This window comes from Sitodiplosis mosellana, unplaced genomic scaffold, assembly GCF_009176505.1.
Source record: "Sitodiplosis mosellana isolate CC-2019 unplaced genomic scaffold, AAFC_SMos_1.0 Smas_scaffold_1, whole genome shotgun sequence".
Classification (NCBI taxonomy): domain Eukaryota; kingdom Metazoa; phylum Arthropoda; class Insecta; order Diptera; family Cecidomyiidae; genus Sitodiplosis; species Sitodiplosis mosellana.
This window is the reverse complement of record NW_022595244.1, coordinates 12,994,331-13,018,744: the sequence shown is the minus strand read 5'-3', so window position 1 is coordinate 13,018,744 and position 24,414 is coordinate 12,994,331. Positions and strand designations below refer to the sequence as shown.

Genomic DNA, 24,414 nt, shown 5'->3' with positions numbered 1-24,414 from the left:
TTGACGGTTTTTCCAACCAAGAAGGAATTTTTTCAGGATGAAGAAGAAAGCAAAAATTGAAAATTATTAAAATTAAATGACACGGGTAGGCTTTCTAATGTAAACGATCGACTTTATTCAAATGCTAGTATTTAGTTTTATAAAAACTAAAGTCGTCTTAATATTTATAATTCCGTTTAGCACATTGATAGAAGGTAAGTAAAGCTAATTCGATGTTTATAATACCTGTACTGTAATGTTGTTGCATTTACTAGCATTTATTTCACTTGCAATTGATTTGCGTCATTCAACGTTTGATCATTGAATTCGATGATCCCTTACAGAATTCCATTCATCTATTGCCATTCAATTTAACCTTAGTTTATACTTCGACAAAAAGAATTCCAGCAAAAATGTTTTTCTATATAAACTCTAAGTGCTATTCGATAGAATTTGGAACTTTTTTTGTTCATGGATGAATTTTTTCCGTGAATTCACCGGAAAATAAAATAATTGATGAAAAAAAAAGCACTCAACAGTGTATAGAAAAATACATAGGGCTTATATTGAGACAATTATTTTACAAGAATTTTACTTGTCGACATGTAAACTAAGTTTACCTCTTAAATTGTTCCACTTCATTCATACACACAATAAATCCAACTTCAAAAATATCCGACAAAAATAATAATATTCATTTTCTCACTCTTAGTTTCTATAAAAAGTTAAGGGAACTGTCAACAAAAACAAGATATGATTTACATATATATATATAATTTAACTAAGAATATATTACTAAATTAAATTATATTTCTGCAGAAATTGAAATTTCTGTAAGCGTTTCAAGGTTGACTTATCATCTAAATAGTATCCAAAACAACGTATTTCTCTTTTGAACTTGACTATTTAAACAAAAATTAAAAAAAAATATACTCAAATCACATGTATAAATACATTTCTCTTCACAATGCAGATCAAATGAAAGTAACAAGTTTTAAATTCCTCTCACCATAACAATCAAATAATGAATAGAGAAGAGAGAGAGAGACTTTTTTTTTCTCAAATTCTATTTCCATAAACAAAACAAAAATAGTGAAAATATTTGTGTCTCTATGAATAGAGAATAGGTTTTTGTAAATTCTTCTTTTTTCATTCACAAGGAAATTAACTTTTTAAAGGTTAATTGTGTCTAGATCTTGTGATGATCGACGATTATCAGTCGAGTTTCGGTTTGAGTTAGCGTCTTCGTCTCCGTTGATATGATTGTTTACGCTATTCGGTAACGGTCCATCACCGTTTTGTTGTTGATACCGTTTCGTTCCCAAGCCCAATGGAAATGCGAAATCCTGTGGCGATTTTCTCATAATTTTACCAGATGTAATAAGACGACCAAATCCCTCCTGTTAATCGGAAAAAACGTTTTTATTATGTTTGAAATTAGAAAATGTTATTTTAAAGCCATTTTATGAACTTACATGATGGGCAAAAGCATAGCCAGACCGAAGTGATCGTCGAGCTCGTCGTGCGGATGGTGTTCGAGTTGTATCTTCGCTGCTTTTGGTTTTCTTCTGCATTTTTCGTTTCAAACGGATTTTGTCCACCAACGATGGATTCACATCGTGTGCGTAGAAACGCGTTGTGAGAACGGGCAAAATCAGAATGATGACACAAACCATTGATGTGAACCAGAAGTTGTATCCTTCCATAGCTTTCATCAAAGCACCAACATATGGGCCATCCAAATAATAATTGTAGGCATAATCCATCACGAAATAGGCAACCACACTGCCCCAAATGGTGATATGATTGACGATTGTCCAGTAAGTTGTGTCGAGAGCAATCTATTTGAAGAAAACAGGCAGGAAATATTTATTCGCCATTCGATTATCTTAAGCAAATTATTCTGATTTTCAAGCATGAAATTGAAATCAATTCAAAAACATACTTGAGCCGTATTATCCAAGATGAGAACGGCTGCCATCACTGAAGCCAATGTCTGGTGATCAGATAAAACTAGCCCGTCCGGTCCAATGCCATCACGATATGTGCCCCATGGTATTATAAATGTGACCAACGAACTGAAAAGGCCATGCATAACACTGCGCATAAACTCTTTCACATTGAAGAATTCGTTGGTCAATCCGGGTGTATATAATTTTGGGAATTCGATGCTATCCTTATCCGATACATCTTGCTCGAAAACACCCAGTGCTAGCACCGGTAGTGATGTATAAAATAGATTATAGACCGAAATATACATTGGATCGTAAACCGTCTGAAAAGATAGAACCGAAAGTCGTTAGAAAATTTTTCCTTTAAAATCAACTCTCCGATCAAAAATAAGGGAATAATGTAATCACTGATACCTGTGCACTGAAACCGCAGAAATAAGCGAACCAAAAATGACCGAATGTGAACGCGATATTTTTGTAGAAGAAGTACCTGAAAATTTTATCATGAGTTAGATATTGTTTTTTGGGATTTATTGGTTTTGAAATCCAAGCATTTATAGATTACTGCAATTGCCTTACCGCAAAAATTTGCACATGCGAAAATAGGACCACCTTCCGTGCACCAACAGCAAACGTTCTAAATACCGAAATTGCGCAATGGAATAGTCACTCGATAAAACCGCTTGCATGCCCTCTTGGCCCGAGATGCCGACGCCAACATGGGCTGACTTTATCATCGACACATCATTTGCACCATCTCCAATCGCCAGTGTGACCGCTTTTTTCGTTCGTTTGATCAGCTCAACGACCATCGCTTTTTGCAGCGGTGTCACACGACAACAAATCACAGCCTTGCATTGAGATGCAACCTCAATAAATCTATTAAACGGTACATAGCATTGGGTTTAGTTTGGAAAATCTGCATTTTTTCATTTTTCATCTCAAATACAAACCTAGTTTCCAATTCTGGCGTAAGACAATGGATCAAAGAGTGTCCATTGATAATGATGGCAAAACCGGAATTTTCATCAATATCTTTGCTCAGCTCTTCTGCAAGCTCCTCCAATTTTTCCGGATCTTTTTGTTCACGATACAGAGTGGCAACATCTGCACTAAATGTGACCACTGAAACGGCAGGCGGATGATTGTTCTTAAGCTTCGTCAACTGACCTCCCGCTGGTATCGAATGCTGCACCCCATTGGCTACCATCGAATTGCCAATCAAACTTTTGCGGTGCGTTTCTGTCGAATTTTAACGGGATTTTGAATCAATAAAAATAATTGAAGATTTTCTGTGATTGGCTTACTCGCTGGATGAAAAGTGTTTACAATTTTGACGGACTCTTTGAATTTGATTAATTGTTTTTCAACTTCGTCTTGGGTAGTCCCATCAACCACGAACACATCAATTAAGTCATCGGTTAATAAATGACACGAATAACCAATATTGACAGCAGTTTCTGTGCGCATTAAAAGGTAATTATTTCAACGATTCAATCTGTGAATGATATTAATTGAAGATAAATCTACAAACCTTGTTTATCGCCAGTCAATACCCATATTTTTATTCCTGCCATTTGTAGGTTCGATATTGCTTGTTGAACACCATCCTGTGAATTAGAAATTGATTTTCATCCAATTTATTCAAAATATCGTGTATAAATCGACAGAATAAAAGGGATCTAAACCAAGCAATATTCTACCTGTAATTTGTCCTCGATAGCTGTTACACCAATCAAGCTCATTTCGCATTCGATCTCTTCATAAATTTCACCGAGTCTATCTTCACGACAATTCAACGAGGTTGCTGCTTCCTGTTGCCGCTTTCTCCATTCGTAGAAGAATTCCTCATCGATGTATCGTTCAGCCAACGCAAGTGTACGCAGCCCTTCTCCCGCAAATTTCTAAAGAAAATGTTGATATTGTCTTTGAACTAGTGAAACAAATGATAACAAAAAAAGGCGATGCTTACATTCAAATGTTCTTGTGTTCTCGCCTTAAGTTCAATTTGATCCGAGTTAAGTCTGTCGTAGACCACATTGTCAGCACCTTTACAATACAATATAATTTTGTCGTTTCGCCGCAGAATGACCGACATTCGTTTTCGAACATTATTAAAGTCCAATATACTAAGCAGTTCGTACTCCTGTAATTAAAAATTCATAAGTTTAGTACTGTGTTGATAAATAAATTACTGGGTGATTTTTTTTTCTGTTTGTACCTCGGTTCGACCTTGAACTTCGATGGTTATTGAGTTGGGCGTTCGATATTTGAATACAAATCCAAAGTTTCGGGCTGCTGAAACAAGAGCTGCTTCGTCGGGACTCTGCGCTTGATATTCCAGTCTGTGAAGAATACAATGAAATCAATGAGCGTGTTAAAATTTGACAATTTTTGCAAATGAATTACCTTCCGTCTTTGTATTCAGGCATCACAGTATGGCACAGAGCGAGTAGTCGAAAAAAGGTGTGTGTATGTTCTTCATCGGCCTGAACCGCATCCACCAAAGATGTGTCGAACCATTTGAATTCCGGCTCGAATTCCGGGTTAAATGAAAAGTCGATCGGACGCAAATTCTATCACAGCAAATGAAAAGAAAATGTTTATAGATTTTGCACGAATTCTCTAAATTGAACAAAGAAGCCGAAAAAAATATTATCAAACAAATCAAACTACTAAATTCTATCTATCAACAAAAAGAGAGATTATAATCTAAACATTGAAGTGAGATGTGCAGTGCAAACCTGCCGGGTGAAATCCACAGTGATAAGCAACTCAATGAAAATGTATAAGCGTTTCGGACAGAAGGAAGTAGTATATAATTGTCAATGAATGATAATAAAAGTAGTGCGATATCATTACATGGTTCGATCCCAATGGATCGCTGTTGTGCGTCGTTTGTTCGAATAGTAGCGACAATGAGCTTGGTTCGGTCGATGTGGACGAATCAATAAAATGAACTCTTTTCGTTTCGGCCGTGGTCGCCGAATTATTGGCATTATAGTTATGCATACTGATTAAATCGTTCAAAATTGGTCGTTGTTGTTGTCGTTGGTCGCATTCGCATTCGAATTGTGTTTGTTTGTTTATCGAGTGCTCCATAATTGTCACAGGCAACGATGATGATGACGATGATGATAATGATGTTTCTCTACAACTATCCGAACACTGACTTGAGCACACACTTGATATTGATGGTTCTGACATTGATGGTCCGCCCTGATTTTCATGATTGTCTGTTTGGTATGATGACAATTGTTGATGACGAGTATGATGTTTTGATAATGGCTGCATGAAAGAATGGAATCCTCAGAAACAATGGTACCACAAATACACGATAGAAGAAATATTTGTTTCATGTGATCGAATATGAATTTAATATGCAGAGAAATACTCTCGTGTGCACGAACCCGATTTGATTTTGTTTTTGGTTTTTTTTTTGGTGAAGTGTGTGTATGTGAATGAAACGAATAAAACAACAACCATCATAAACAACACAGTGAAAAAAACCGCTTAATCTTACTTCGGTCGATTCAAGAATTTCGCCGGTGCTCAAATCGATGATGTCGCCGAATGCGCGTCCATTAATGCTACACTTATTAAAAGTCATGATATTTTGCGTCAGTGTGCCAGTTTTGTCCGAAAAGATATACTGAATTTGACCAAGTTCTTCGTTAAGCGTTGTGGTTCGGGCACGAGCCGGCGTATCATTCTTATCGTAATACATTTTCTCATCCCAATTGATGAGAAATGACTGAGCTAAACGAATTACCTATACCAAAACATGACGTTATTTATCATTTTTTTTGTATTTTCCATCCTCTCATTTCAATAAAAACTCTACTGACCTCTACAGAAACGTACAAACTGATTGGCACAACCGTATTTGCGACAATTACATACGAGAAGAATACTAGTATGCCGATAATTGTTGGGCCACGCACCGGATCGTCGGGAATTATTCGCTCCCATGGCAGAAACACCTTTGAAATGAAAACGAAAAAAAACGTGGGTTTTTCTTAATTCATTGATTATTATTTCATGGAGAAATGTAAGTAAATTGTTAGTAACGGTATACATATTAATTTTATACAGCCAATAACAACAGTACAAATAATATTTTGCATTTCCTCACAACAACTTACCGTGAAATGTTGTCCAATCATCATTTCCCAAATTGCGCACGCAATCGTACAAAAGAAGCATATCGATATTAAAAATAATACAATCTGTAAATAAACAAGAATGATTCAATGGCAAAGTGAACTAAAATTAAAGAAACTTAAGGCTGGCTTTGGTATGTAGGACGAATGGTCGATAGTAACTTACACCAATTATAATATAATTTAGAAATCGATCGATGCTGGTGCTTTTGAATGAGGTTTTCCCGGAATTTTGCATCAGTTTGGTATCTTTGCCCGCAAAAATAACAACACCATAGCACCATTGTGTGTTTCTCAAGACACAACCACGTAACAGAATCTTATCATTATCGACTGGATATCGTTGATTGTTCCAAATAAGCGTACCATCGAATCTATTTAAAATATTATTTGGCGGTTCACACACAATTTCCCCGTTGAATTTTGACAATAGCTCATGATCCTGTCCCATTTCGGATGTTTCGCTCAGGCATTGTTTGGCTTTTAAATTGGTTTCACCGTCCAATTCGGCCGTTTCGATGTAGCATAATCCGTTCGGTTCACTTGTTGACAATAGCATTACATCGGCCGCAATAAATTGATTATTATCCATGCGGACAATATCGCCAACCTACCAAGGTAAAAAAGAATGGAATGCATCCACACACAAAACGACACAAAAAAAACCAACTTATTGAACGGCATAATACAAGTAATACACAAAAATAAAACAAGGAAAGAAAGAATGAAGGCATGCTTCGTTTGAGTAAACAAAATCTTCTAGGTCTCGGTCAAATAAAATGCTATGACCGCGGAATTGGTCGATGTGTTTATTTTCTTCTTTGTTATTCGGTAGAAAATACATTTAAATAAAAACGTCGTTGTGAAGTTGAAGGTGATTGAATTCTATGCTTTATGTGTCGACGTGGAATGAACGAATACGAGAAAAAAAATATACACACAACATCCATAAAGTATTTACAAATGGCACATACAAATGGAAGCATTGTTAGCGCAAATGGGCTGCATCCCCACACCAATGTACACTACCAATGTCTTTGCCAAAACCATATTTTTGTGTGTTTTTTTATTGTTGTTTTTCACACGAATGTGTAAGTGACGATACAAGTGCGGGCTGTGAGCCAGCTCTTGATATGTTCATTTTGTTAGAATATTTATTAACCCATTAAATTGAAAAGAAGGCTATCGAATCATCCATTTACTTTATGCAGTGGATACAAAAGCCTATTGTTCATTGGCTTTTTTTGTCGATCAAGGTCCTCAAGGTTATGATCACGGCAGCCCATATGGAATTTTAACTAGAATTTCCTTCAACTTTTTCTTTTCCCTTTGGTTATGTTTATTTGTTGTTGTTGTTAAAAGTGCCATAACGTTGAAAAATGACGTGTATGTGTGTGTGTGTGTGTGAATTTACCTGCACCGCCGACCATTTTGCATCTTTCAGCTTGCCATTTCGCAGTGTTTTCGATCGTCTGTTATTCACTTGATTGTCAGAAATATGCCGTTGCTGTTGAATTGTTGAAAGGTTAGGAAAAAAAATCGAAATTGATTTTATTAATAATTCTACATTTTTGGACGTTTCGAAAGGCGGGAGGGAAAACTCAATGAAACGTAATGAAATTGAATTGATGAATTGATTTGCCGATTGAGAAAATGCGATATGCACGTGATCTAGGCGCGTTTTACAGCACACAAGCGAGCAAAATCACTCAGAGGTATGTGCAAGCCAACGAATAAATTGAAAAAAGCCTCAAAGTGCCAAGAAATTAAATTACATCTTGACATTTGCATCACAGAGAGCGTCTATTTTTAAGCGTTCGCAGTCAAGAGTACATGAACACTGAAAAAAAACGCACACAACCGGACTGCTTGGCCGAACAGAAGCGAAAGAAAATACACATGCCGCAAACACGAAGTGAACAATGAGTCATAATAATTGATCGGAATTAAATGAATGCGTCTTAAACTTGTTTCCCTTTAACGTGAACATTTGCAGCAATAAACCTATACAATGCAGAATATTTGCAGCACGAACTATGTGTTTTGTTCCATTCATCTGTGGATTTGATGATTTCCATTGTAAAAAGCGCGTATTCATGGGCGTTAAACGCTAATAGGTGTTAATTCAACACAAATACACATAGTGTTGAATTGTTCAACGATTTTTATTTATTGTAATTTTACGCGTGCAATGCAACAATGCAAGCAAATGAATTCTGACTTCAAGTTCAATTTCACATTCAAGCCTGAACATGCGCGCACACAACAGCCGTGTTTCATTTGTGTTCTCTTGTAAACGACATTGTAAATCCATTTGGAAAATGACAAGAATGAAAAAATAAACACAGTAACGGGATTTTGTGAATCGAACGAATTCACGGTCAAATCCACGCTCACACGCTATGATATTATATTAAAATTCAATGGTAAGGTAAATATTTATTCAAAAACGTCATTTTCGGCGTTTTTCATAGTTTTCACTTGAATGGTAAAAGATAGAGACGTAATGTCTTCAGCAATGTTGTAGAGTTTGATAAGTTCTATAATTGTCACGAAGACACATATTCCTTATCTCTTATCAATTCGACGAAAATCGCGAAAAACTAAAATTTCACGGTTTTTCGCGGTCTTTCTGGAATTGATAAGGGATAAGGAATATGTGTCTTCGTGACAATTATAGAACTTGTCAAACTCTACAACATTGCTGAAGACATCACATCACGTCTCTATCTTTTACCATTTAAGTGAAAACTATGAAAAACGCCGAAATGACGTTTTTAAATAAATATTTTTGTTAGCCTTAGTAATGCATACAATGCATACGGGTTTTTTTTCATTTTCCGCATACACTTACAATATCATCGTAGGCATCTTTGACGGCGGTCAATGCAAGCACACCAATCAATGGGATGGCAGTTGTAACGGGTGTTAACGAAGAGATTTGCGGTATTAGTTGCAACAGTAGCAGACATAGGAAATAAAAGTTGGCGATCCTTTGGAATTGCTCGAGCAAGTTGAATGGCAGAAATGTAAAGACCGTGTATTTCGAGGTTTTTATGTAGTTATTCTGTTAAATGAGAGAGAAAAAGAAATGGAAATGTATGCACAATGCACATACATGAATGACGTGAATGTCAATCAATTTTTCTTTCTGACCCATGAAAATCGTAACCAATATACTTACGGCATATTTAAACTGTGAATTGTATTCCTTGTTATTTGCACGTATTCGTCGTTCGTGTACTGTGGGCAATTGAAACAAAATCGTTTGTTGTTAGTTCGATTATAATAACTTTGAAATTGGTTATGCTTTTCTAATGTAATTGTTCAATTGAGGTAAGAAATAAACGCAGCTAGGTCAAAGAAAATCAAGCATTTTGCATTCACGTAAGCTTACCAACGTAGCTAAATGCGCGCATTATTTTCGTAGCAGCAATTTGTGGGAGTGCTCGCAATGGAATAGAACGATCGTTACTTTCACCATTATCATTTACCGAATTCTGCGAAACATGGCTGGTGCGTCGCATTTTCCCCATGCGCCCAAACAATGATATAATCGACGAACGGATGCGTAGCTGTGACCCAGTATTGCCATTGACCCGCAGTTCGTCGAATTCATCGTCATCTCGATCGTTATGTGGCGATGGATCCAAGGAATTGGCACGTTTACGGTTAACACTCAACTTCATTTCATTTATACTGGCGCTAATTTGCCGCCTAGCTGATTGTTCCTCCGCTGTTGCGGTCGTCGTCGTCGTCGCCACCACTAATTTGTCTATGTGATCCAACGAAGCAGTCGACTGTCGTTCGGCACTTCGACGAAATGTGGAGGATGCTGGAGATAATTTTATCACCGGCGGTCCTTCTTCGTTCGTTTCTTTCTCTTCATTTGGCTCCTCATCGTTGGCCGTACGCAATGGTGTTGCCGAAAAGTTGAACATACTCCGTGATTTGTTTTCTTTACGCAGTCGATGCTTTGGATATTCCTTTCCATCGGCACTTTGTGCTGATGTTGGTGTAGCAGCCGATTTCGGCTTAATTGGTTCAATTGTTTCATTTTCACTTGTTGGTTCTGGCACATTCAACTCGCTCGGTATTTGAATGGGTGCATTTATGTCCGACATATTTTACATCGTAATATTCATTTGCCCCGCCAGTGCACACACTGTTTTCAATTCGAACCGTTTTTTCTTTGTCCACGTTTCAATCTCAATCACTTTTCTATTTTACCGTGTGTATTTCACATTGTCGTAATCAATAAGGGCACAAATAACTTGGCTACTATTGGTACATAATTAATTATTGTTTCAAATTCTCTGTGGGAAAAAGAACAACTGTTATTTTTCGTTAAAGCGGCGCGTGTTGTAACTTTATTGAATGGTTGATAACTGTCATGGGATCAAATGTTTTTTTTTCCTGTGTGTGATTGCTTTCGATTAGGAATCTTTTTGGGTATAAAAATGAAAAGTGTGTCAACGATTTGAATGATAAATAGCTAAAAATAGCTGACAAACGTTGGTAAATAATTTGGTGGCGAACAAATTAGAAGAAAATATAATTGAAATATAGTTGCCCGGATTACGTAATTCCTTGCAATACGAAAGAAATTTAATTAAAAAAATCTAATTAACAGATTCGAAAAATGTTTGATTAAATATTTTAAAGACGGACTCTATCAATATTTATCGATTTTCAATGTCACACGCAGTAGTGCTGCATGTTTTCTTGGACGGAATATCACTATTTTCAACGGTTTAATATTTGATAGACGAATCCCTTCACATCAAAAGAAAATCGTTGACAAGGATTCTCCATATGCTGTTAAAAATGTATTACTCATGTGGTGTTTGGCTTTTCATTTGCGACACATTGCGACATCGATGACATTAATTTTTAGTGGCAAGATTAATGAATCATATCGAACACGTGATCTCACACGATTATACGGACATTTTCCTTCGATTCGACGGGAAAAAGTTTTTTCATTCAGCTTGATTACGTGCTTGTCTCTTCTTCTTTCATCAGTGCAGCCAATGAGTGATTCGACAGAGAATATGTACGCGCTTTGACCAAATAGCCATGTGTGTCAACTGTATTGATTGTCAATTGTTGGTTGAAGTTGGGAATTTTTACTTTTCCGTACACACCGTGTCAAGGGAAAGTATAGGAATTGGTCCCGAAAACTTTTTTCGCAAAATTGGTTTAGATCATCATAAAAACTCATGAAACGCGTAGAAAACCACTTTTTGAGACGTGTGCCGTCGTCATTGTCGTCGTCGTTGTCGTTGGTGTTTGTTAACACGATAACTCAAAAAATAATTGAGATAATCCAAATCTGGAAATGTTAAAAGTTTTGTATCCGAAAAACTTAGTTTAAGTTCGAAGATAAGAGAGCCATTTTCGATTTGATCCTGGGGTACTTGCCCTAAGAAAAACCTCAAAAAATTGACACTTTTGTATGGGAGGTACCTGTTAATCGACTCCAATTGGCATCAAACTTCCTGGGATTTCATTTTTTGGGAGATAAATAAGATTCTGAAAGTTTGAAACCAATCGGAATCGATTTACGGGTACCTCCCATACAAAATTTTTGAAATTTTGACTAAAATTACCGATTTTTGGACAATTTTGTATGGGAGGTACCCGTAATCGATTCTGATTGGCTTCAAACTTTCTGAGATTTCATTTTTTGGAGAACAAATAAGATTCTGAAAGTTTCATGTTGATCGCATTTGCGGAAGTTTGATTTTTTGTCCTCAATTTTTGTCGAAATTTTTTCGGAAAACAACATGAAACTTTCAGGATCTTATTTTTTCTCCAAAAAATGAAATCTCAGAAAGTTTAAAGCCAATAAGAATCGGTTTCCTCATACAAAATTGTCGAAGTTTTAGTTAGAGTGACCGATTTTTCACTTTATTTTTATTATTATATTTTCACTGCCTCTATTTCAAGAAAATAACCAAAAATACATACGGGCAACGCAGGACAACGGTACGGAAAAGTTCGGGATTACCAATGTATTTCTTTTTATTTCTATGAATATTTTGGAAAGAACAATAATCATATAAAAACGATGACGACGACGACGACGACGACGACGACGACAGCGACAACAGAATGACTAATAAATGGAATTATGGATACATTTCAGTGTCATGCTAATGTCTAACTTGCCATGATAACAAATAACAAGTTGAAACAACAGAAGTGACCGTGAAACGGTATAGTAATGGAATATGATCAATTTTTCCAAAGTGAATCGAAAGTGTCCCATCCACATTGGAGTGACAAACGTCATGGGCACCGATTCAAAATGAAAAGAAACCAAAATGAGTTCATTCTTCATTTGATCATGGATCTCTTTGAAATTAACCCATGTTAGACCAAAATCAAAACCTGTTCGATGAATATTATACAATTGTGAATTGTTCAACTTGGGAAACTTTTCAATATCGACCTCCAATTAAATGACGAAGTGTGCCACGGGTGTGGATGGGTAGAAAACCAAACATAAAAAGAGGATGGTAATAGCTAGGAATCCTATAACAAACAATTCATATGTGATTTTTGTGGCTACTTCGTATTACTTTTTCACATTTTCAGCGTGTGCGCGCGCGCGTGATAGAGGGAGTGAGAGGGTTTGCGTGTGCGAGCAAAATACGTTATATTTGTTGATGGGTAACTTATTTGAATTAAATGTTCCGCCGGCGCTTTTTTTATTTAAATATTTTTTTTCACATTCTCCATTCGTCCATCCATCCATCGAGCACCGACATCAAATCGAGTGATTTACTCGTTATGTATGAAAAGCAGAATCAAAGAAATCAATATCAATCATTATTATTTCAAATACACAATTTTTCATCGAATGTGGCTGCTTTTCGATTTTCTCCACTTTTTACACTTCGTTAAGTTTTGTCCACAACTCATTTTGATTCAACGGTTATTATCCTGTATATATATATATATATATATATATATGTGTGTGTGTGTGTGTGTGTGAGTGTTGAGTCTATTGAATCAGCGCGTGGATTGTTTGTCATTGTATGTTCTGCTATCTCTTTTCAATCAATGTTGACGGACGTCATGTTTGTATTGTGACAAATAGTGTTTTTTTAACTTGTTTTGTGGTGTAGTGCCAATGAAAATGAGACGGAAAAGCATTTCGTGCGACACAAGACCGCTTCAATCATAAACACATACATACGGTCGCTCAAACTAAACAACGGATATTCAAGTTATTTAATTAAATTTAATGAAACATTTTGATACATTTGGTAAATGATGTTCACACTGTGTTTTCAACCAAATTTTCTTGACATCAACAGGAAAAATTCCAATAAAAAGACTCTCACTGTCTCTGATGACACGATATTTCTAAACTGTTGACGCCTAATCAAAAAAAATTACCAAGAAAACCAATGGTGTGACTTTTGAACAAATTCCAGCAATGACCTTCGCTGACTGGGGGAAAATGTGATCATATACACACTCTGTTGGAAGCGGAAAAAAAAAACTTTTCGAAAACTTATTCCATTCATTGTCTCTCGCGAGCATTTATTATGCAGAGTACATTGAGTACAAATGTCGCAGTTCCACCATAAACTTCTGCTCGAATGAATGAGACGATTATGAAAATTTATGAATAAAGTAAACCGAATTCCGGTTTCACCAAAAACCACAAAATAGCAATTAAATAAAACGTTGTTTGAACGCAATAAATTGTTGTTTTCAAACCCATTTCCGGAAGGGATGAACGGTGACACGTGTAACGCTTGAACCAGATGGGGCGGTTTATTCGATCACAAATATAATAAAAACGTAATAAAAAATGAGGAAGTACTTGAAATCACGCGAATTTATTATGAAATCCTTCGGCCAAAAGCCACCACCAATTCAGGCCACGGAAGCCAATCGAGTAATTTGCACATGTACAGCAAAAATTGGTGAGTGAACGAAAGAGAAAACACATTTCACAAAGTGTAACACAAATGTGTTTAGAATGACGTATATTCTGATTATATATTTACTCCACATGCCAATTACCATAATCTGGGCGGACATTTGGAAATGCATTTGTGCAGTACAATGTTCAAGTTGTTGTACATTTTTCCAATGTCTTGCCAAAATGTACGCTTTTGGTTTCGATTAATGTTCCATTTAATATGTGGGACTTGAATCGTTCATTGGCTTAAGATCTCCCCGATTGCAGTCTGCATTCAGTCAGAGCTTGATTTTTCTATCCACGAATTATTTTGAAAATGATGATTCAATCACCGTTCAAAAGCACGTTTTTTCATTAATTCTACGCACATTGTGCGATGACGCGCACAGAAAATTGTTGTTGAATCAAATTAGTTTCAAGTGAAGTTGCATGACATTGGCTTATGCGTCAGATGAGCCTGATTTGTGTGTGCGAGCATATGATTTGAGCTAGAGCGCCTGTCACTATTGAAAGTGATCTTAGTTGTCGTGCCGTGCATCGAAATACCGTATATGTTTTTATCCTTGCACTCGTTCACTTGTTGTAAAAGCACATCATAATCTATTCAACATGAAATATCCTTACTTCACTTATATCGTCTCGGTCATGTGGCACAGAGAGTGAGAGAAACGAGAGGGCAAGCAAGCACCGTCGAACTGCTGAGTGTGTCGCATGTTCGTCTCGCCCACAGGTCAGAGCTATACGTTTCTGAATCAATAAAACCGATAATATGTTATGATATCTATGTGTATTGTCATCGTCGTCGTCGTCGTCGTCGGTATGATTACAATGGAATCGACGGATTTTTATCGTTTCAGACACATTTCATTATTTTATATCACCAACAATTAGATCGATATTCAAAAACCACAGATTCGTTTTTTTTCTCTTCTGATTTCAAACCACTCAAGCGGCATTGTTCAAGATCAAGTCAATATTTTTTCTATTTAAAAAACAAAACCATTCGTAGAAGCCAAAAAGAAGGAAAATTCCGTATACTCATTCAATTGAAGCACACAATTTTATCATTTTAGGTTGCGAATATAAGCAAGTAGCAGAAATAGACACATTAGACACATTTCAAAATTCAAAGACAAACTAACTAGAGTTTTTGCATTTCGAACTCGAATGAACACAACACGAAATGCTCGTGATTCACTTGAAATAGTTTATTTTTTTTTGTAAATATGTTGACAGCGTAAACCATTTGTCGCGTGCATTTTCCTGTTACTTGTTTCACATTCAATTGAATACTAACACCCGAACGCAATTAAGGCTCGTGAAGTAGCATACAATCGGTATTCGAAGAGACACACAAAAGGAGTGACAAGGATGACGAAAAAAAAGAAAGAAAACAAGTGGTCAATTGTTTTTCCTTGTGACAAACAAGCAATAAACTTCACTTGAACGACATATAGCCAGAAGAAGTGTACACACTACACATTTATACGTTTATATTGAAACGAAACGAATGAAAGTAAACACATATGCTCACATTATTCGAGCCAAAACAAATGTCTATTCGATACAAAAAGCAATTTGATTCAACACGGTATCAACGTAGAAAAGAGACAACACGATGTGAACGGTGTTTTAAAAATGCGCCATGCGATACAGGATTGAATATGATCCAACATCATTACAATACAAACAAGCACAAAAATGTGAACGACATTTTCATTGTATTAGGCAAATGAGTTTAGTAGTCGCACACGGGGATTTAATGGGACTATTTTGAATACATATATGTGTTCGATGTATTCGATTGAAGCATCGGACAAGGCGTACGAGGCGTACCGAAGGCGAAGCTTGACGAATATCCAATTCATAATTCACGATTCATAAAACCGTTAGCATTAAATAACGGTAGACAATTCACATTACAATAACGGGTTGGCATAGAGGCTAGCACTGTAGTGCATCGCATTTGCTATGGAAATGGATATGAATGGAAATATGCAAATAATGGTAGGAACGTTGTCGGACAAAATGGCACACTTCAACTGAATTCAACCGAAGTGCAATTCTATCAGTGATAAGTAGAGGAGAGCATGTTGGGCATGTTGGGCATTTAATTCAAGCCTCAGTTTAAGTCAGAAAAAAGTATGAGGTTTTTTCGTTCTTCACTTTCTCGGCCAAATACACGGAAAACACATTCGTTTATTGTTATAATTAGAGTGACATGCAACCCTTAATCGCTTCGAATAATCTTTGTAAACTAACCTACTTGAAATGAATAAATTTAGACGTAGCTATTCATAATCATATCGTGATCTCACTGCCTATTTTCATAATTATCAACACCTGACTACCGCGAAATCCCATTTTTTTTTCTTCTTCAAATATGTTATCAGAAATGCTTTTATTCGTCCGAGATAAAACTCAATACAATAAAAGATGTCTGGATGTACGGTTTCTCTTAAATATTCATTGTGTCGATTTGAAGGTCTCGTCATTTTCTCCATTAAATCCGAACTATTAATCTATATATGAATAAATGGCACTGAAACATCATTATTTATGAACTAATTTCTTTTTTCCCACATGGTAAATATGTTGATGACAGATTTATTACTAAATAATTCAAACGATGTATTCCATATCGATCGAATTTCCAACTAAAGCCTATCGAATATTTTCTAGGTATTTAAAATATAAATTGATGGCATCGAAAATTGGCTTCAGCATATTTTGTCAAAATTCATATTTTAACGGCATTACTTTTTTTTTTGGTCATGTATTGTAATGTTAAGTGTCAACACCAATTTTGTTAGAAGGGTCCTCCATGGCGAACATCAGCGTTTCAAGTTCAATTTGAGAAATGACTTTGAATGTTTTTCAACGCGTGTGCGGCTTCACGTGTCGTACGACACCTTCTCAATTGGCTGTGATGTCGCTGGCAATGCAAAGGGACATACGTGTATGTAATGGGTGGGAAGTTGCGTTGCAAATGTCCAATGGCTATCAATACATTTGTTTGTTATCCTCGGCTTTATTGGAATGTTTGTTTAAAAGGTTTGTTTTTATAACGTGAGTCGCGAGTATCACCTCAGCCGCCGCCGTCGCCACTACCGACGCAGACAATAAATACTGATGCACGAACCAGTAAGAGAATGCCAATGAACGATGACTTTCATCGAAAAGTTTAATATATTCGTAATTGCTGCCATGTACTGTCGATGCATATATACATAGATGTAGACTATAAACTAGAATACTGGAGTCGATGATGACCTGTTCGTCGATTACATGTCATTGATCATTTTATCGATGGGGTTTATTTAAAAAAAAATAATTCATAATTAACCATTTGGTTTGCCTACTGGCATTCAATACCAAGGATTAAATGCTCAAAGAGTCGTCATTTAACTTAAATTATTGTTTCATTCAATTGTTTAAATGAAATATACTGAATTTTCTTTGGCCTTAGACTGTACGTATTTCTGGTGCTAAAATACAAATGATTATTACCTATGTCGGACTGTTGTGGGTGTGTTTTATTTCCCATATTGAACATCTCGTACGGAGCAGCAACCATTTAAGTGTGTTTTCTTTTTTTGCTACGCGTAAAAGAAAATAACTTGTTATTATTTAGGCACTAACGAAAAAATTGCTTTCCACTTTGAGTTTTATTAATAGCAGTTTGTTTGATTGATTTATCACTTCATAAGCACTTGTCAAACCATTTTAATTAATTCACTTTCCGTATTAAGGCACATTCAATAAAATGGATATCGATCGATGCATGCAATTTGTGATTGAATGTGATGCGGCCGTCATTTTCCCTGTTGCAAATGCATCCATCGAAGAGCTGTTGATGAATCTTCGGCACATTGCTGCTTCTTTAGGGCCGTTTCAATTTTTTCCAAACAATGATGCAATGTCATTTATTATTTCGTCGATCGTTTTTTTAATTACTAATTCTATTTGTTCTGCATCATATTGCCGTTGAAAATCACACAATGTCCTCTGATTATCTCCAGTGCCGCTGTAAAAAAATATGTCTGCATTAATTATTATTTTCTATTGCTATCAGAACGTATGCGCAATTAATTTTGTCCTTATGCACTGCACATACCATTCACTGTCAACGGGACTACAGTTTGAAATACGTGTGAATCTTTAATGGATCGATTAGTAGTGCAAGTTTGAATTCACCAGGCAGTGCTTGAAAATTCAATCGATTTGCTGACATTTAAAAACATTTGCCCGGGACAGAGTTGAAAAATATGGATAGAATACCACAGTGAAAATGAGACGTTGACGTGGAGAGTTCGTACTCCACACCACCACAATTGAGTTTTTTTATCGACTTATGCGGTTCATCGTTGGACCAAGACACGTGTTATGCTTATTTAGGGACCGTTTATGAACTTTTTTATTCTTCAATCGCCATTCGTCCAGATCATGTGGGGTTAAGAAGTTTTAAAATGTCTTCAAAAACTTTACGAATTTAAAGCCCCAAATTATTTGAAGTTTTTTTTGTTTTTATTTTATTTAGAGAATCACACTACTCATAGAATTGATTTTTCAAGCCACTCCTGTCATTTGTACTAGCGTGTCTTATAGATTTTTTATAACTCCATATAAATTTTTATCATATCTTATCACTAAAAGCACTGGAGCGGATTCTGACTTCAGAAATAGTACCGTTGTGTTATTAAAAATTTACAACTCATATTAAAACCATTGTATAAATACAAGGCGTGTAGGCCACTGCTAAATGCAGTCGAAAAATTTCCATATAAAATAAATTCGTCTGCATATAGCAGTAGCCGCTATATGCAGTCGGATTTTTTTCAAAAAACTGCATTTAACCATAACCGCTATATGCAGACGATTTTTTTTTCTTCACGTTTGACTGTGTATATCCACTGCTGCTATATGCAGTCGAATAAAAAAAATGAGAAAATGAAGCGAAAATCAATGTTAGATGGAATTATAGTCGTTTTTTTTTATTTTATTTCATTTTTGAGAAGATATTTGTCGTTTTTTCTTCGGTGGAAGCTGGAGATTTCCGATTCGATTTGCTGCGGTCACAGAACAATTTAACGTTTATTTTTAATTTGCATTCGACTGCATTTAACAGCAGCAGCTATATGCAGTCGAAAAATATGATTATAATAAATATAAGGTTAAAATTTCGGCTGCATGTAGCACCAGCGGCTATATGCAGACAAAAGACGAAAATAAAATTTCGACTGCATATAGCGGTTAGGGTTAAATGCAGTTGTATGAAAAAAATCCGACTGCATATAGCGACACCCGCTATATGCAATCTTTTCGACTGCATATATAAGCGGCCAGGCGTGTATTCTGTTTGCGTATTCAAATGAAATAATTTCTCTATTCCTTTTCTTTTCCGCATAGCTGGAGAAAATTGTTTCCACTTGTTTTTCAATTAAATGGAATTTTTTCATTTGGAAATCATATAATTTTGATATTTTATGATATCTATGTATTTACTATGTTATAATAATAATCCATGTTGAACATATTTACTTTTATTCGGTTCAAACATCATTTCACCAACCACTTCAAGAGTTGATGATGTTTCAACTGCAAGGTCATGCCAGGCTCATTGAGTTTTTGTAAGATATTCGCCAGTGAATATTAATGATATGCAAACCATACAACTATATCAGTGTTTATAACATTTTCTTGCATATTCTATCCATTTTCCACGATTGAATCCATTTCATCCATGGGCTGCACGCACCTCAGTTCGGTTCATATTCAAATTCGATGGACATTTAATTTGAAATGAATATTGAAACAGCTGTTGCTATCTATAAAAAAATCCATATTTTTCACATCTATTATGGAATACTGCTCTTTATGGGCTCACCACATTTCCCTATCGAAGACGATTTTGATTGAGAAACATTTGAACAAAGCCAATTCATTTTAGAAATTCTGAAAAATTGCATAGAATTTAACCGGCTTCCCATGTGAACCATTTGCGGAGAAATTCCGTGCACAGCGGAGCTGTGCGGAGTTCGGCGGAGATGCCATACATACACTATATCTAAAGCAGTGCGCTCATGGCTACTTAGATGTGTATTGAACAATAGAAATGTAAACACAGCAAAGAGTGCTGTTTCGCTCACACGTATAGCGTATGTACGGTATCTCCTCCGAACTCCGCACAGCTCCGCTGTACACTGGATATCTCCGCAAATGGTTCATTTGGGTTAGTAGATTTTACCACCTTCAAATCCATATATATCAAAAATTATTGAGGCTTCCAGCATATGGATATAAAGGATAGCAAAATGACATCGGGAACTGCTGAATGTTTAATTGAAGGTTCTCAACGTCATTGAGATTAGTCATGAAGTAGATTTCAAATACACTTTACACAATTTTGAACATTTTAATTCTGAAATCTTGAAATTTTCTCCCATCGCGGCTTCGGTTCATCAAATCAAGCGTAAAAGAAAACTATGTATCTCAAGTTAGTTTTATCGAATTAAAATCATGGGATACATTGCAGCTTGTTGCTGTTGGCAATGTTCAAACTGATTTATTTTTTATATTTGTCAAAAATGATAATGAATCGATTAATTCTTTAAATTCATCACAGCCAATCACATCGCTGTAATAATGACCGTTAACGAAACTGTTCAATGGTTGAGTGTTAGAAGTAGCTTTTCCTCCACTTTTCATATCAAGTGGAGTGGAAAGCTTCTTGAATATCGATTGGAATACTTTGTAACGGTTACCGTTATCATACACATGTTTTACATCAATAAAAAACCCTTGGCACTGAAAACTCCCATTAAAGCAAGTATGAAAAATTCATAATTAGTCAGTTTAGGATTGTTTGTTAATTGCACGAGCACTCAATGACGTTGAGAACCTTCAATTAAACATTCAGCAGTTTCCGATGTCATTTTGCTATCCTTTATATCCATATGCTGGAAGCCTCAATAGTTTTCCACTCGCGCATCGATTTGCCGAAAATGTGTTATGGTTATCAACGCCCCAAAAAAATATGTATGTCCATCGAATAAGAAAGATTGGTCAATTTGATTCTTATTTAAATTGAGTCCATTCAACGGGCATTATAATGTGTATTTAATGTACCGGTTATCATCCATAATGACCGAATTATATGTAATTTGGATATTATTTTACAAAAAAAAATGACACAGAAGGGAAAAAAAGCAAGTAATCGAATTGCCATATCTAAATGTAAACAGGATTAAATGTTGGAAGTGAAATCGAAACATGGAGAGATATTATCCGTGTGCGGTAGCGATTAGCCATTTCGGTTTGCGTGTTTGTTTACACAAGTGCGTACAATAATTTATCGATGGTTTTCCATTGGCAAAGCAATAATTGCGCTCCTGATTTTCAGCTTGACAAATTGTTTGGCGTGCCTTAACATAAAACGCACCCACGGTAGGTCAAATCATTTTCAATGTTAATCGAATGCAATGAACATGGAAATTGATCAACGGTTGAGGTGGGTTCATTTTCCGCACAAACAATATAATAAAACATTTGACGGTGAGTTTATTTTCAGAATGTGCGCGAAAATTTGAATCCAACCCAAATGATTTGAAAACGTCACAGGGGCAATGCAACATGCGGGTTCGCATGTTCGGCCATTAATTTTCAAACAAATTGCCCATGACTTTGAGGGGCAATATCAAGTGAACCAATCAATTTTTTTCTCCCTGAATTATTCATGCGATGAAATGTATACACTCGACATCCAGTCCAATTTGTGATAGCAGCCACAAAAAATACGTTTTACATGAAGTGAAATGAATTGCTTTAAAATGTTTAATAATATTCTACTCGTGTCGTGATTTTAGAGCGTATTTTGTTGTTGTTATAATTGCCCGTAGATTCGAAATGAGTGGCGACATGTGGCAATCGGAAAAATCCTTAACGAAGAAACGGTTGTCAACCCAAACGAACCGCATTCCAACGAAACACAATCGTATTGTAAAACTATATTTCGATTTATTGGGAAACACATTAAATGGACGATTTTTTTTCATAAGTTTTTGATTGTAAATTTTCCATATTTTTGACGGGCGATGTGTGTACCGATGGCGATGAGTGTAAATCAACATCCAATCCATATCTTTCAACAGAAAAAAATAAATACAAACAAAGATTTGGCCTTGGCACTTTGAAATGAACTTTTTAACCACGAAACACAATTATGCGTATGATTTATCGATAGTAGCCGTACTTTTGATTCCAAATACGTTTGACTATACCCATTATCCATGCACGACGTTCGATTTTCTATATCGATATAAATCGATATTCATGTTTTCCTATTGTAGCTGTTACGGAACAGAGTTCGGTGAGAAAATGATCAGAAGTTCTCAGTGTCATGGGAAAAATTCGCCTTAACTTCGAAGTTCAAAACAAAGGACGTATTCATGGTTGTGTGTGCGTTTGGTTGTTTTTAAATATTCCATTTGATGAATAAAATATTGAAAACAGGTATAGATTTATTAAAAATGTGTAACTCTTTTCGAAATGTAATCAAAGTATTGAGGTAAAATTTGAAATTATTCAAAACAATCCCAAGGTAAAAGGGTTTTGTCAAACATGTACCTTGATGAACGAAAGATTGGAAAATATGATTAAAATGTTTATAATCTTGAATAAACAATTAATACTGACTCATTCTCATTGTAAATGAATTTTGTTATTCCAGATTCAAATGTTTTTCTTCTTCGCGCAAATTACCTTATCGCAAGTTTTACGGAAAATTTTGAATGCACCGATTGTCAAATTGATTGAAAAAATTCCGACAATCTAGTTTGTTTACATGTTCGATGCAATATGGTATTACAATTGAGTTCATTCAATGCTATAACATTCATTTACCAATAGACGCGCCAAAACTAATTACAGTTGCGCTAAATGAATGAAGTGAAATAAGTGCTTAAGCACTCGTATATTAAAAACAAAAGCATCCAACACACAAAGAATCACTTCATTGTGCACAAGAGCCCAATCAGAAATATTAGCACATGACTGCTAAAAATTAAACAGACAGACGAATGAAATAATCATTACTGAACTACACATTCAAAGTCAATCAGTGTACGAAAAATTTTGCACTGAAATTGACGACTCTCTTGTTTCATATTATGGATAATAGCAAACGAAGTACTTTGACGACGCGGAATTATGGAAAACAGTAGCACAGATTTATGTCTCCGGTTAGATAAATATTTGATTTTTCGTACATATTTCAATTAAATCAAATGGATTTGATGAAACAATAGCAGAAATGAAAATGAAAAATAGCAAGATTTAACTTCTTTGGAAGCGACACAACACCATTTAACTTCATGTTTTTTGCATTGATAATAAATGCAAAACCTGAATATTATTCAATTGTTTTAAGAACAACATTTATATCGAAGTGTGAAACAAAATGAGTAAAAATTTGCAAGTAAGATTTTTTTTTAGTGCAAACGTAAAACGAACAGTGATTTCTTTAGTATAAAGTATGCTGCATTACCTTGTTACTAAATTATGATCAAATAGTTTTAATTAAAATCAAGTATAAATCGTTGGTTATCTAATTTAACATCTACAAAAAGTGATTGTAGAAGTAATCACAATTTCTAATTGGAGTTTTTGGTAAACTCAAGTTACCGATAGCGGTATTGATTTCACTCAAGACATAAAAACCAGATTTATTTTCTTCAAAATTCAACCATTGTTGCCGCCCAAATTGAATTCTTATGAACAGACAAAAACCAATTCAAATCACTCCTTGAATTTTGTTTTTCTTCCGAAAATACGTTTTCCACTATTCAACTAGTAAAATCGTAAATTATCACACTAAACTTCAAAAACGTCACAAAGAATATGCATGCCATTTTCTAATTTATTTGATTTACGATCGATCGTTGTAACAGTTGATAACATTTAATTAATTCTATCTATTAAAAAATCAATAGATATTTATTCAAAATATTCGACAACCGTCAATATTAAAAAATGTTCGGCAAAAACAAAGCCGTTTATGTTGGAACTTGAAATATTGAGGTGGGGTTGTTAGTCCATCCACAAGCTGTGTTCAACTGAAATCTGAGAACATTTTGTTGGCAACCAGTTGTATCAAAATCCTATTCAATGGTACGTGTAAAAACAATATCGTTAGCATTGGCTACAGCGACGCACACACAAACATTCATTACAACAGATTTACACAGAACAAATACTATGTGCGGCGGCGGCAGCAACAACGACGCTGAATGCGAGTATATGCAAAGCAGCACACACCTCAGTTGACAATCTGGACGATGCACAGTTATTTTAAACGGCTTCTGTTATCAATCGTGAT

At 35.5% G+C, this 24,414-nt stretch overlaps 1 protein-coding gene across 10 annotated transcripts; it reads right to left on the bottom strand.

Moving 5' to 3' along the window:
• Window positions 1-653: 653 nt before the first annotated feature.
• On the bottom strand, window positions 654-24,160 carry LOC129580520 (phospholipid-transporting ATPase ID). 10 transcript variants are annotated; one of them, XM_055471005.1, is made up of 23 exons: window positions 19,581-19,866; window positions 17,550-18,066; window positions 9,492-10,410; window positions 9,279-9,337; window positions 8,949-9,161; window positions 7,509-7,601; window positions 6,261-6,704; window positions 6,077-6,160; window positions 5,780-5,914; window positions 5,455-5,703; window positions 4,794-5,219; window positions 4,341-4,507; window positions 4,153-4,276; window positions 3,904-4,077; window positions 3,635-3,835; window positions 3,466-3,541; window positions 3,239-3,391; window positions 2,885-3,173; window positions 2,511-2,810; window positions 2,346-2,421; window positions 1,925-2,254; window positions 1,455-1,820; window positions 654-1,379 (listed from the first exon to the last, which is right to left on the bottom strand). In XM_055471005.1, exons 3-23 carry the CDS (start codon window positions 10,216-10,218, stop codon window positions 1,152-1,154), a joined length of 4,914 nt encoding a protein of 1,637 aa, XP_055326980.1. In that variant the 5' UTR covers window positions 10,219-10,410; window positions 17,550-18,066; window positions 19,581-19,866; the 3' UTR covers window positions 654-1,151. The 10 variants fall into 10 exon arrangements, with proteins under 10 accessions (XP_055326980.1, XP_055326987.1, XP_055326981.1 ...); XM_055471012.1 differs by lacking the exons at window positions 9,492-10,410; window positions 19,581-19,866 and adding an exon at window positions 23,969-24,160; XM_055471006.1 differs by lacking the exons at window positions 17,550-18,066; window positions 19,581-19,866 and adding an exon at window positions 24,054-24,160.
• Between the last annotated feature and the right edge of the window lie 254 nt (window positions 24,161-24,414).

Coding starts and splice junctions, on each gene's coding strand:
- LOC129580520 (XM_055471006.1), bottom strand. CDS start 10,218: ATGTCGGACATAAATGCACCCATTCAAATACCGAGCGAGTTGAATGTG. Junction 4,508..4,793: donor ATCCATTGGGATCGAACCAT/GTAATGATATCG, acceptor TTGCTGTGATAG/AATTTGCGTCCGATCGACTT. Junction 3,836..3,903: donor GAACACAAGAACATTTGAAT/GTAAGCATCGCC, acceptor CATTTTCTTTAG/AAATTTGCGGGAGAAGGGCT.